The following is a 14,156-nucleotide window of genomic DNA, read 5'->3' on the forward strand; positions in this document are numbered from 1 at the left end:
CCTCAAATAATGAGCTTACAAGTGCTGACGAAAAGTGGTAACATTTTATGATTTAATATGTGGCACAGTTCACGAACAGTCATGAGACATTGAAACTTGCTAATTAGGCTCACAATACTGAAAAAAAAGATAAGGATACAAGGACCAATGTGTTATGGGCCATAAATGAATGGCATGCAGAAAATAGGTGCAGCGTCATTCAACTAAAGTACGCTATAATCATATCTTGCAAGGTGCACCGTAGGTAAATAATGGTGATATGAACAGTTCAAAGACAGTTAGTTATGCACAAGAAAGTGAAGTGAGTACAAAGATATGGGCATGCAATGTGCCATAACTAGTTGCCGTGCTGATAATATGTGAAACAGCATATATATAGTGGCCGCTATTATTACATGAGGCACATTTACCACAAAGCACACCAACGTACCAGCATGATAACCAACAAGTGGAGTTTTCTGGGGATCTGTAAACTCTGAACTCCTATTATTTAAGAAAGTTATATTTCACATGAAAAGTCACGCCGCTAAAACGGCGATCATTTTATCGCCTGTCTTGATAATATGCCCCTTGGTAACTCTTGTGTAACATGATATATAGCGCTTGACCTCGGCACATCATAAGCTTGCTTGTTCATAACATGACATACCGCCGTTAACCCGTACCAACTGTAAAACTAGCACTTACAACCTGTGGCCAGGTGGGCGATATTAAACACTATATCTCGGTGGGCTGAATCACATGCTGCAGAGCTGTGTATACTCATTATGGCAGGGCCCACACAGCATTTCATATTTTCGAGTTTATTTCCTCATCTAAGGGCTTCCGTGAAGTGAAAGTATTAGTGAGTGCACTAGTGGGCTTGCTTATGAATACATTTCAAGACTGAATCTTATGGACACCCTTCTAAGTAGAGTGCCCGTTTGTCTGGCTGGCACAGGACAATCAGTCAGTGTGCACACAACTACCGAAACATCTCAGAAAAGCTGGATTTTTAGATACAAGTTTCCCTTAAATTTTCACTGAAGTGTTCATGCTACTCATTGACCTCAAAGATCAAAGTGGCATGAAAGAGACCATGATGAAATGAGAAACCACATGTATCTTTCTTAAAGATTACTACTCACTTCCGCTTAAATTAGTCACACATTCTATATACTAAAATAACTAGTTTATTTTTCCATGTCTTTCTAATGGCCGCCATCCTTGTTGTTTTAGTAGAGCTTGTCAATACCTTCTAATGATTCTGACTCTGATCACGTGACTTTTAATGTGAAAGATAACTTTCTTAAATAATAGGAGTTCAGAGTTTACAGATCCCTGGTATTAGATGAGTTAGAAACTTCAATTGCTGACTTGTTTTGTTCTCAACATTCCATTGGGTTATGTGTGTGTTTCTGCTCTTTCCACTGATTGTTTCTGTGCTCCCCACATGCACTAATTTTACTCACTTCTTCCGAACACTATGTTCATTTTTATGTTTCGTCTGCAGAGCACTTGCGCTGCGCTTCTGAAATTTATTGCAAATCAAAATCCTAAAACAGGCTTACCTCCCGCCCCATGCTTTTCATCTGTTCCTGTGCTTGCCACTTACTAATCCTCCATTTCTTTTGGATGTAGCATACTATTTCTTATTGTTCCTCATGTCTTTCTCTTATCAGTCTCCCGTGGCCCAAATACTGTATTCATCCACTTTTGTGGGACTTTTTTTAATGTTTAGCTGCACAGCACTTGAACTGTGCTTGTTAAACAAGGATGCTACTCGGGCCATGGTAATCAGTGTACTGCAGTAGGTCTGTGCATCTGCGCATCAGATCCACCTCTTGTTCGATGGCATTTTAAGCTCATATGCAGCGCTGTAGAATTCATGCAACTCTGAGACGAGCGTCGGCTCTTCCTGGGTGCATGCCTTTCACACTGTTCCTTTTATTCATGCAGCTTCAATGCTTTCTTGGTAGATCCATCAGGAATATTCCCCCAAATTGAATTTGCAATATTCCACTCAGTAACAGCCACAGCAGCACATCGTGTAATAAACGATTTACTACCTCTAGAGAGCAGCGCTACCTGGTTATGCGTGGAGCACCATCCTGAACAGAACCGACAAAGTTGGAGGCTCATTACAGTGAGAGAGCATCCGAGGCTCAGGTGCTGCAGTTTCAGTGTAATTGCTCTTCTCATGTGACTCACTTTCCTGAGTGAACTACAAAGATTAAACTGCTGAGGCGGCTGCGGTGGGAACACAGCATCTCTCTCGCCAACACTAGCATCAGTGCACAGCTTTGTTGCTGGCTTTAATCAGTGCACATCAAAGACAATTGAAGGCATTGTTATTATTTTGACTAGCAAAACACTCTAAATATAGAAGAGGTCGGGATTGACACAATGTGCTAATATGTGTAGCGGGCAGTACCTCAAATAATGAGCTTACAAGTGCTGACGGAAAGTGGTAACATTTTATGATTTAATATGTGGCACAGTTCACGAACAGTCATGAGACATTGAAACTTGCTAATTAAGCGCACAATACTGAAAAAACCGATAAGGATACAAGGACCAATGTGTTATGGGCCATAAATGAATGGCGTGCAGAAAATAGGTGCCGCGTCATTCAACTAAAGTACGCTATAATAATATCTTGCAAGGTGCGCCGTAGGTAAATAGTGGTGATATGAACAGTTCAAAGACAGTTAGTTATGCACAAGAATTCTACAGCGCTGCACCTATTTTCTGCATTTCAATGTCTCATGACTGTTCGTGAACTGTGCCACATATTAAATCATAACATTTTACCACTTTCCGTCAGCACTTGTAAGTGTTTTTGCTGCTCTCTGACTATGTTGAGCTTTCAGCGCTGTCCGTCATGTGTATTAGTCTGACTATCTATGATGACCAATTATCGTGAAGCTTAGCCATGTGTTACAATTGTGCACTTTATGTTGCTACATGTTACTGCACAATATATTGGCTTTCTCAATAAACAACTCATACCACTTTTATAACGTTTCTTTAAATTAAACTGCACAACTGCTCACTGAGTTAAACCTTAAAAAAAATACTAATAATCACAAAGGCCACATCTATTGCGTTTACCAGTGCTTGTTTTAGCTTGCTCCTAAGTTCTCCTTTCACTTATCTCTGTCTTCCACTATCTGATGCGCCCTGTCCTGCTGCCCATCCTCCGTTCTCATTTTAAACATATTTTGTTAATGAGGGTCAAGGAGCTACAAAGGGCTATTGAGCCACCCATTGTCTTTTTTGTGCTTGCACACTCTTTGATTTACATGTTTTACATTTCCCCTTCTAAAATGGCAGTCTAGCATGTTGGAACAGTAAAATAAAGCATCACTACGCTTGTATGCATTATGACCCTCTTGTGGGCCTGTTCCATGACACAGGTGTGTTCATGCATCATGATTTATGCATTTGCATGCTACCAGTAAACAAGCACTTGCAAAGCAACACCTTACCATTTGAGCAGAGATCTATGAGCTTTGCTAATGCTTTTTGATTTTACCTTCAAATACTTTTTGATTATAGTGGTGTAGTAGAAGAATTAGTTCAACATATATGCATTCCTCTATTTTTGTATTTTTCAGTTTCATAGCAATCCAAAATAGTTTTTTACAGAACAAGCTCTCAACTGAATTCCAAACTTGTACATTCCTATTAAAAATACTGCTAAAATCAATTTGTCACAATCACTCTTGCATAGAGTGTATGTACATTGTGGGAAACAATATGCATGTAAATGGCCTGTACGTAGATGTACTTTTGTCATATGATCCGCAGTGCATTACACCCTTGTCAGTGTTGTTTCTTTTAGTAAATACAGTGAACAATTTAAGTGGTATTTTGTAGAAAAGATGTAATTTCATTGGCTGATCTGTGTCTTATTAGTCAGTGCTCTTTATTTCTTTCAGTGCACATATATTATTTCGGAGAAAATGTGATCTTTAAGCATTTGATTAAAGATGAATGTATTTTTTCTAATTTCATTGCACAATATTTATATAATAACATACTTTTGTTAGACTATGGACTCTTTAACATCAACCACAATTTTACTTTACAGGAAAGGTTCTCTTTTCAATAGTTTGTTACTGCAGATTCCTTTAACATATGTTCATCATTTTCTTTGTGTTCTGATGTAAATGTGTTTGATTGTCATCGCTAGTTAAGGTAACTGAAATGCAAATTCAAACAAGAATTAACGTAACATGATTTAAGCTAACTTACGTTAAACGTAGTGCTAAACTTAATAGTAAATCTATTTACCTTAGCATTCCTTTTATAGCCTCATAGTCAAAATAGTATTCGTTCATAAATTTGCGCTTTCGTCTGTGTATGATCAAGATACTGAAATGTGGAAAATGTGATATAAAGTCCTCTAACTTAGCTAATTACTAAATAGATAACAACCCTTTCTTATTTCCCAACTGAACAAATTCACCTTTATAAAAATAGGAAATAAAATTACAAATGATGAAATTTAATTTGAAAATAATTTGATCATTATAAAACTGAGCTCTTGAAATATTGGTATTCGTATTGTTATAACATGTCTATTTAACTGTGTTACAGAGTATAGCAATGAATAATGCATTTTTCTTTTGTAGTGCCCTCTGCTCCCAAAGATATTAGTTTTTATAACGTTTCTTCCACAAGTATCACTTTGAGATGGACAAGACCAGATTATGTCCCTGGTTATTTAAGGAACTACAAAATCACAACACAACTGCAATCCACCAACTGCAATAAATGGGAACCGGCAGGATGCGTGCAATCCACTCGAGAGCACTATCTGTATGATGATGGTTACCTCATAGAGAAGACAATGTCTGAGCTGAAAAAGTTCAGATGGTATAGATTTAATGTTGCTGCTAGCACCAGTTCTGGATACGGTAGCTCTTCTGCTTGGATTTCTACACAAACGCTGCCTGGCTGTAAGTAAGGGTGTATTTTTCTTGTTTCGCCCTCTCTATTATTTTGCTATAGGCAAAAAGGTATAGAGCTAAAAACAAACGCAGACATGTACATTGAAACCTGTACTTTAGACCAACGCTTAACAAAGTCCACTTGTGCCACACAAAAAAGTCTGCATGCCAACTGTATGGATAAATAGAATTTAAATTTGTTACTACATGTTTCATATCACATGACATAGAACACTCTATTGCACATAAGAAGCATTCATAAACTATGGGTGCTTCCTCTTTATTACTTTGTCAATATTAAATGCGGAAGAAATGAAATGTCCATCAATTAGGGATCACCACACTGTAAGGGCTGTCAGAACAACAAGGTCAATATTACCAACCTTCATGTATAGACTAGACTCTACAGTTCGAAACCCAACAAATCTTGAAGGTAGGCATACACTGTTTGGTTTTCGGATACATCATGGAACTGAAACTACACTGGTGTTGGCTATGGACTGTGTTAGGTAGCTAGCGGATGAAGGGCAAGGCACAGCTCTGATCCTGTTGGGTCTGCCTGCGTCCTTTAACACCATCTCCCCTTCTCTGCTGATTGACCTCCTACAGGAAATTAACATTACAGATGGAGTCTTGGCACTGTTGTTCTCCTTCCTTAAGGATAGCTCCCAGAGAGTGATGCTGAAAAAGTATCATTCGATTGTCTTTTTCTTGCCATGTGGAGTACCACAGGGCTCATTTTTTAGCCCTGTACTAATTAATCTCTCTGTTTCTCCACTTGCCACCATCATCCGTGCCTATGGACTACATGCAATCTCATATGCCAATGGCACCCAAGATATTGTGTCGATCCCTAAGAATGTGGCAGCTACCATAGCTAATTTTTCACATTGTATGTCTGTGGTAGCAGGATGGATAAAAATGTATTTCCTGAAACTTAATGGGGAAAAAACCTAGGTAATGCTCTTCAGGGTGCAAACCTCGATTTGGAATAACTGGTGGCCAGACACTTTAGGCATCTTGCCTGCTTCAGCTATAAAGAGCAAAAACATTGGGGTGATCCTTGAAAGCGAACTCTCTCTAAATAGACAGGCTAGTCATATAATTGCAACTTTCTTCTGGCTACAAGAAGGTTAAAGAAAATGTTCCTATTTATTCCCTTCCCGACACGGAAGCAGGTCACTCTTGCTCTGGTTATGTCTAGAATTGATTTCTGTAACGGCCTTTATCTGGATTCTAATATCAATACCATGGCAAAATTACAGGTAGCGCAGTACACTCTTCCTAGGGCGATTCTTGACATTGCCAAGCGCCAGTCAGCTTCTGCTGGGCTGCTTGAGTTGCAATGGCTCCCTTTCAAAAAGTGTATCATGTTTAAGGCCATTTGTATTGTTCATAAGGCTCTTCTTCAAGTTAGTCCAGCTGGGATCAAGGAGGTTTTTCACCGGTATATTCCAGGCAGAAATTTCAATTCAGTCCATTGGAATCTGGCTACCCTGCCTCGAGTCCAGTAAATGAGATGGGGTGTCAAAGCTTTCTCAGTCGCTGCAGCCAGACTCTGGAACTCGCTTCCCCGTCTTTGACTTCGACTAAAGGACACTTGCTTTTCAGAAAGGCACTAAAGACATGGTTGTATACTATACAAAGGTAGACCTTATAGTATGGTAAGTGTTTAATTGGCCACTAGTCTGAAGCAGATTGCTGTGACTACAGCACTTAGACGCCTGCAGGCAATTGTCACACTTTATAAATCCTGGTCAGATCCAATCAAGTCAGGGATGTAGATTTACTTTTCTAAACTTTACATCTGCTTACCTCGAAAATATGGTGGGAGTCGAAGTATGTGCAGGTTGATTAAAATTAAAATAGAACATCCCCAGAAGTGTACTTACGTGATATTTTGTGCTCATAAGGTCATTCGACATGAAAAAACATGTTTCAGATTTGTATCATCCACAACTACATTTTGAGGATGCTTTTATATGTGCGCATTTTATTTGTTATGCACTTTTATTATTTTGACACCTGTGCGCTTTGAAGCTAACTTCCAACTGCTGTTTGTTTCCAAGCTCCTGTGATTTTCAGACTCTCCTAAAAACAGTTTTCTTATTTTTCAAGGGCTAGCAGGGGATGAAAAGCATGCTGCTTGGAAACGAGCAGGAAGATCAAAAGACAGAAAACTTGACAGGAAATGAGAAAATCGTAAGCATTGAAAATGCAATCAATAATTACGTTTTTCTCTCTAAAAAGAAACCACTTGAAATTCCCTCTGCATCAAGCCTCCTTCAAAAACTGAAACCGACAAACTGTTTGTGTTTTGCACAATTAACTTTGGTTTCCGAACATTTAAATATAAAGTATATAATATTATTTTGCCTCCGTATCTAGATCTGTACGTATCAGATCTTTCTAAAACAAATGACTAAATAGCTTCTTGCAAGCGTGAAAGAAGACAACAATATGGAGAAAACATTTAAAAAGTGACCCATGGTGTCATATTTTCAATTCTCCCTAATCACTTATCTTACCAAGTGAATTTGACTGCGCTCATTCATATATCGTTTTCCTGGCATAAAGTTTACGTATGCCTGGAAGCAGTGCGCATACGAGTCTGCATGCTTCACAGAAGACCAAGCCACAAGCCTAAGTGAGCATACATGATAGGAGGAGGTGTGTCAGAAAAGGGGGCAAAGGGCCACAATATATATATGCTTTACATTTCATTTCCCTCACTTCTTCCGGAGGGGTTTGACAAACTTGCTTTGCAGGTTAAATCTGGCTCTCCTTCGGATCCAGTAAGACCTGCTCTTTTTAGAGATCAGGCCTTTATGGGACGTTCTGTCGTATGTTCCTTAGTCAACCTCTCATTGGATTCGGGTGTGGTTCCAACTAAATGGAAGCAGGCGGTGGTGTCCCCAATTATCAAGAAGCCCACCCTGGACCCATCGAAGCCCGAAAGCTACCGCCCCATCTCACTGCTACCCTGGCCGGCGAAAATAACGGAGGCCCATGTTAACCTGGCCCTGTCAGAACATCTCGCCCGGACCAATGCCCTTGATCCCACACAAAATGGCTTCCGTGCTGGGCACAGCACGGAAACCGCCCTCCTCGTGATGGTAGAGCATCTACGAGCGGTGTTGGATGCTGGTCAGACGGCGGCGCTGATATTATTAGACCTCAGCGCCGCCTTTGACACGGTCTCTCATAATATCCTTTTGCACCGGCTCGAGGAGATCGGCGTTGGGGGCCAGGCTCTGCAGTGGTTCCGCTCCTTTCTCGACAATCGTTCCTTCTGTGTGGCCATCCCTCCTTTTAAGTCCAAATTCCAGCCGCTGGCCATGGGGGTTCTGCAGGGATCCTCGCTGAGCCCCACGTTATTCAACCTGTACGTGAGACCGCTGGCTGAGGTCGCCAGGCAGTGGGGCCTGACCTTGGTCTCATATGCCGACGACACACAGCTGGCGGTTACTCTCAGCGGGGATGCGGAGCAAGATGCCCCCAGGTTTCAGAATGGACTGAAGGCGGTGGCCAGCTGGCTGACGGGGAACTGTCTCCAGCTTAATGCCACCAAGACAGAGGTTATGATTGTCGGGAAGAGAGTGGAATTATGGGGTGACCAATGGTGGCCGCCGGAACTGGGACCAACTCCGATTCCGGTGTCTGAACTGAAAAACCTGGGAGTCTGGCTGGATGCTGGTCTTACCTTCGTTGGCCACACCAAGAAAACAGCCGCGTGCTGTTTTGGCTGTTGAGAGGCTTAAGACCTATCCTCAAATACTTTGATGCCCCAACCAGGCAGCTGGTAATCCAGGCCACTGTCATCTCTCGCCTGGACTACGCCAGCTCTCTCCTGGTAGTAGGGGCTAATCAGGCAGAAATCACCCATTTACAACGGGTACAAAATGCTGCGGCCAGAGCGATTGTTGGCCTGCCCAGATTTTGTTCCGTGTCAAGTGTCCTTCGCTCCTTGCACTGGCTTCCAGTGAGGAAGCGAATCCATTTCAAGGTCCTTTGTTTGACCTTTAAAATTTTGAAAGGTATAGGCCCCCAAATTATGTCCAGCTTTCTGTCCTTTTATGAACCCACGCGCACCCTTCGTTCTCAAGGCCAGGCTCTTGCTGTGGTCCCTAGATTCAGGCTCTGCCGTGCGGGAGGACGCTCTTTTAGCGTCAAAGCTGCTACCATTTGGAACTCTCTCCCGGTTGAAATCCGCCTGATGGTGGACCTTACGCTTTTTCGGAAGGCTATTAAAACCTTCTTGTTTAAATTCAGTCATCTTAATGGCCTTCCGTCTTGTTCCTGTTATGTTATGTCCTACCTTGTCACTGCGCCAGGACGCTCCTTAGCTGGAGCAGCTGTGCGCATAACAAATATCGATAACATAACATAACATAACACCAACAAGATCATGAATATATGCACAATATAATTTCTGTCATAGAAGCATTAGGAAAGCAGGCCTAAGTCAGCAGTAAACGTGAATTCTATGCGGTAACTTGAGTAATTGAAGCAATAGATATATATTATGTATTCCAGAAAAAGGTACTTGGAATACAAGCACACCAACACATCCATAAATATAGTTTAGACTTTCAGTCGGTCGTTTACTCTGTTTTTCCCATAGGTTTTTGTGAGTTAGCACTAGAATGTCTAGAAAAACACTGGTCAGTTTCTGTTCCTCTCTGCTTATCTCTTACGATTATTGGTATTTCTTATTCAAATGAATTACAGCGTTTCATTGCAGTATGTTGTGAAGCTTTAAAACATTTAACATGTGTTTAAGTGAGGTTAGTATTTAGAAGGGCCTTGCATCTCAAGGCTGACTGTGAGCATCAACCTTAACTTGTTTGAAGGGGAAAGGAGTGACTCACTCATTCCACGTCATACACTGAGTATAGATTAGCCTGGACCTCACACACAAAGTGCATCACAAGAGTAGTGTTAGATTTATTCCATTACAGTGTAAATACATGTGGCCCAATAATACATCTCATTGTAGCCAGTGTACAATAAAGACAAATTCCCATGTGTATTGCTACAGTGCAGTGAGTCTGTCTCAGTACATGGGTTCATGGATATAACCTCTTGTGCTGTGGTTGTGGTTAAATGCCTTTTTTATAAGACCTGCACATGACAAAAACAGTATGTTATAAAGCATACATGCAGATCAGCTGAGTGCAATATGCACTTTGTTACCAATGTTGAATGCAGTCAAGATTTTCATTGCATATGTTCTAGCCCTTCCCACACTCATTCAACAATGGTATTATATAGCACATTACACTATGTGCATCTGTTTAAATATTGTCACTTATGGCCACACTATACTTATTAGCAGTTATGTATTTTTTGTATTACATGATTATTTTGGGGTAGTGGCATGTGCCTCCTAGTCTCTCACTTTATACTGCCCTGTGTGTGCTGGGCCTTGCCTATGACCATGCTCTGCCCCATAACACAATGGTTACCACTTAAGGCAGTTCTCACCTCCGCAATAGTTGACACTTAGTTTAATACAATGAGTAGTGCATTTGGGGAGTAACTAATGTGTTGCTTACCAGAGCTTTAGGCTTTTTCCCGTCATTTTTATTTTATTATCATACCAATATCACAGAGAAATACATCAGCAAAAGCATTTCCATAATCGTGTTATCCATCTGAAAAGTGCAGATTCTTTTGATAATTTCCAATCACACCTCTGCCCTTCCTGAAACCTAACAACATGTCTACTAGTCTAAAATATTGAAATATTCCTCCCTGTGTTGGAGTCACTTCAATACTTCATGTCTAGTTACAATTCGTATTTATTGCCACCAGTTGGCTTGGTAGTTCGCAAATCGGATTAGTGCTTCACAAGTCTCTCCTTAATAATTAAAGAGATTTAGGGATCTCAGTCTAGGAAGGCATGTGAGGGCTGGGGATCTCAATCTAGGAGGGAATGTGAGGGCTGAAGTATCTTTAGATAGAAAGTTCACTAGTGAGCTCATCTTTGTTTCAAAGGATTGTATTGATCAGATAACGATCATGTGATTTTCTCCATAACCATTCTATAAGCTTTGGTGCCAGTGAGAGATGGAAAGGGTGTATTTACACACACACACACACACACATATATATGTATATATATATATATATATTACCTACTGGCGGTCGCCAGTAGGTAGTTATAGTTAGGATTTTTTTCAATGTTAAATCTCAAAATTCTATTTGGAATAACTTTGGCACCGGTTGACGAATCTGACTGAAAATGTCCTCAAAATGGCCTCGCGGCGTTCCGGTCCTTCCCTGAAAGTTTGGGCGGGATTCGTCAAGCGGGGGCCGAGATAAAAGGGGGGTCCCAAAACGTGTTTTCCCCATGTTAATTTCCATAGGGCGGTCGATTTCACTTTTAGCCCGAACGGCTAAATGGATTTCCACCAAATTTGGCAAAATTGTAGGGACTGGTAGCCCGATGTGCCTTTGCTATGTCTCAAGATATGTGCTCCAGTGGATTTTGAGTAATTTAGGTTCAAAAAAATATATATATCTATGGCAGCGCCCCGGTACGCGCACCGGGGAGCGCCCCGGGCGCGACACGCGAGGTGCGCACGGAAATCTGATTGGCTTTCGGGTGTCTGTAAACATTCGAAACAGTCCGGAGCGTCCGCCATCTTGTGTCTCGGTAGGATCGAGACACAAGAGGTGGCCAAAACAAAGGGGGAAATGACCCTCCCTGACCCCCTAGGTTTGATGTGGGGGCTTTAAAAGGGCCCCGCGGGGCAATACATGTTTTTTTTTTTTCATTTTGCGCGGGGGGAGCGCCCGGTACGCGCACCGGGGAGCGGACTGGGGAGCGTTCCATGAGGAAAAAAGAATGACAGAGTTTTTTTTAAAATGAAGCCTTTTTTTTATAAATTGGAGGTAGAACTGTTTTTTTTTCTTCTTTTTGTTGTTTTATTTTTTTTATGTTTTTTGAGCATTTTGTACTTTTTTTGGCTTTTCAAAACAGTTTTATATTTTTTTAGTATTTTTTTAGGGGGAGAAACAAAAAAAAGGGTATTGAAACTGGCTCAACTGGAGCAAAAAAAGAAAAAAATTACTTCTTTTTGGGGCGCTTGTGATTGTCACCTGCAAGGACGATGAGCTTTACGCTCTTTTCACCATAGGCGATAAGCTTGCCACATGCAGTACAAGTGATTTTAAAATCAGCAGATCGTTGCTGAATACAAGGCATCATCTCTGATGTTTCTGGTCCCGATGAAGTGTGTTCGTTTCTTTGGGAGGTGGTCCTTGATGACTGGGGGGGGGTTACTGGCCAGTTCCCTGAGTTCTGCACGAGAATAGTTGTTAGGGTGCTTACGGATCATATGTCGAATCATGGTATTGTTACCAAAGGAATACTTTTTGTTTGGGTTGCCCCTTGAGAGTTGTTCCTTACAGATAAGGCAAGTCACCTTTGCCGCATTCACTTTCCTTTTTCCCTCTGGGAGTGAAAAAAACTCCCATACAATGTGTGACTTGGGCTTGTATGGGGTATTTTGTTCAGGCAGCCATCTTCTCCCATCCTCCTCTTCCTCCTCCTCCTCTTCTTGACCACCAATGTACTGTTGTGGTGGTCCTCTTGGTGGTGGTGGTGGTGGTGGTGGTGGTGGTGCAGATGCACCAGCTGGTGCTGCTACTGAAGCCATTCTATAGATCCAAAAGGTACAGAGAGGTACAATCAGGTCTTCCTCAGTCAAAGGACAAAGTCAGAATAAGGAAAAAAGGTGGGGTCTTTCATCATTTGGAAAAAAAAAAGGCCTGAACCAATGAGAAGTGTTATTTTCAGGTCACACGACCAGGGATTTCATCATTATGAAAGTAAAAGTGTTCTGCACCAATTAAAAGTGTTATTTTCAGGTCACATGACCGACGCGCTTACGCGACGCGCCCACGGGCGCGCCCTGGGTCGCGTCGCTTAAGCGCGTCGGAAGTTTACGTTGCGCGATCGTATTCGCTCGAGTGCTTCCGGGTGCGTGCCGTGCGTATCACGCGGACGCGGCTACGCGATACGTCACGATGATGTTTTTGTTCATGACATTGGCACTAACGGGACGCTCTCCGGAGCGCGCCCCGGGGCGCTCCAAAAGACTACGCTCTCCGGGGCGCTCACCGGGGCGCGCCCAGGGAGCGCTCCAGGGTCCAAACAAAAATTGTTTAAAATACAAATAAAATATAGAAATAAATACATACAAAATATGTATAAATATATATAAATACATTTCATAGCTATAGACATTTGCTATTAACCAAATTTTTGAACTTCAAAGAAAAAAACATAGGTTTGGGGCCTTATATATAGTTAGGAATTAGCATTTAAAAAACCTATGAAATTCACTGAAAAAACCATAGGTTTCACACCAGTTATAGTTAAGAATTAGCATATAAAAAACGATTAAATTCACTGAAAAAACCATAGGTTTCACACCAGTTATAGTTAGCTGAAAATTTTACTGACATAAAACCATTGAAATTCCACATTATAGTTAGTTGGACTCACTATAACTTGCGCGTGTAATGCACTGCTGATGATGTCACATATTACATCACTCATGACATGGTCAGTGACATCACTCATGACATCACTGATGACACCATCCTTGTGACAGAGTGACAGACCTCCTTTCACTGTAACCCTTGAAACACATATTCAAAAATAGAAACTAAAAAGTTTCAAAAAAACCCATACCAGTTCCAACAACCAATTCAGAAATTCCACCATTTATATACACATCCACTAATTCACCAACAGTTCTATGTAGTCACTCATACATATACTCACTCATCATATGTAGTGATACACCTATACATCCTGTAACACATCGACAGTCATCCAAAAGTTACTCACACACATACTCACACATGCCAATAAACTATTGAACATCCATTTATTTGCATATACAACTATACACACGCTACCACCTTACTTCTAAGGAAACTTACACATACTTACTCTCTTAAACAGACTCTTATAGAAACACATACTTATTTAAACAGGAACTCTTACAATCTCTCACTCTCACATATACTCACTTATAAACATCAATACTCACATATACTGATTAAGACACTAGTGAGACAGTCATTCACTCACTAACACACACATATAGACACTCATCCACCCTTACAGTCCTGCACATATGCTGTCTTCAAAACACATACAAACAGTGAATCAGTCATTGATGCATCTATGTGCTAAGT

The 14,156-nt window shown here is 41.1% G+C and overlaps 1 protein-coding gene across 1 annotated transcript in view; it reads left to right on the forward strand.

The window, feature by feature from the left end:
* Nucleotides 1–14,156, forward strand: part of PTPRQ (protein tyrosine phosphatase receptor type Q) — a 1,452,710-nt gene that overhangs the window by 1,069,486 nt on the left and 369,068 nt on the right. Inside the window, exon 47 of the mRNA XM_086919596.1 lies at nucleotides 4,620–4,946. Coding sequence (XP_086775722.1) covers nucleotides 4,620–4,946 — 327 coding nt within the window. The remainder of the gene's footprint in view (nucleotides 1–4,619; nucleotides 4,947–14,156) is intronic.

The sequence above is a fragment of the Lissotriton vulgaris genome, chromosome 1_1 (genome assembly GCF_964263255.1).
Source record: "Lissotriton vulgaris chromosome 1_1, aLisVul1.2, whole genome shotgun sequence".
In the NCBI taxonomy this organism is placed as follows: domain Eukaryota; kingdom Metazoa; phylum Chordata; class Amphibia; order Caudata; family Salamandridae; genus Lissotriton; species Lissotriton vulgaris.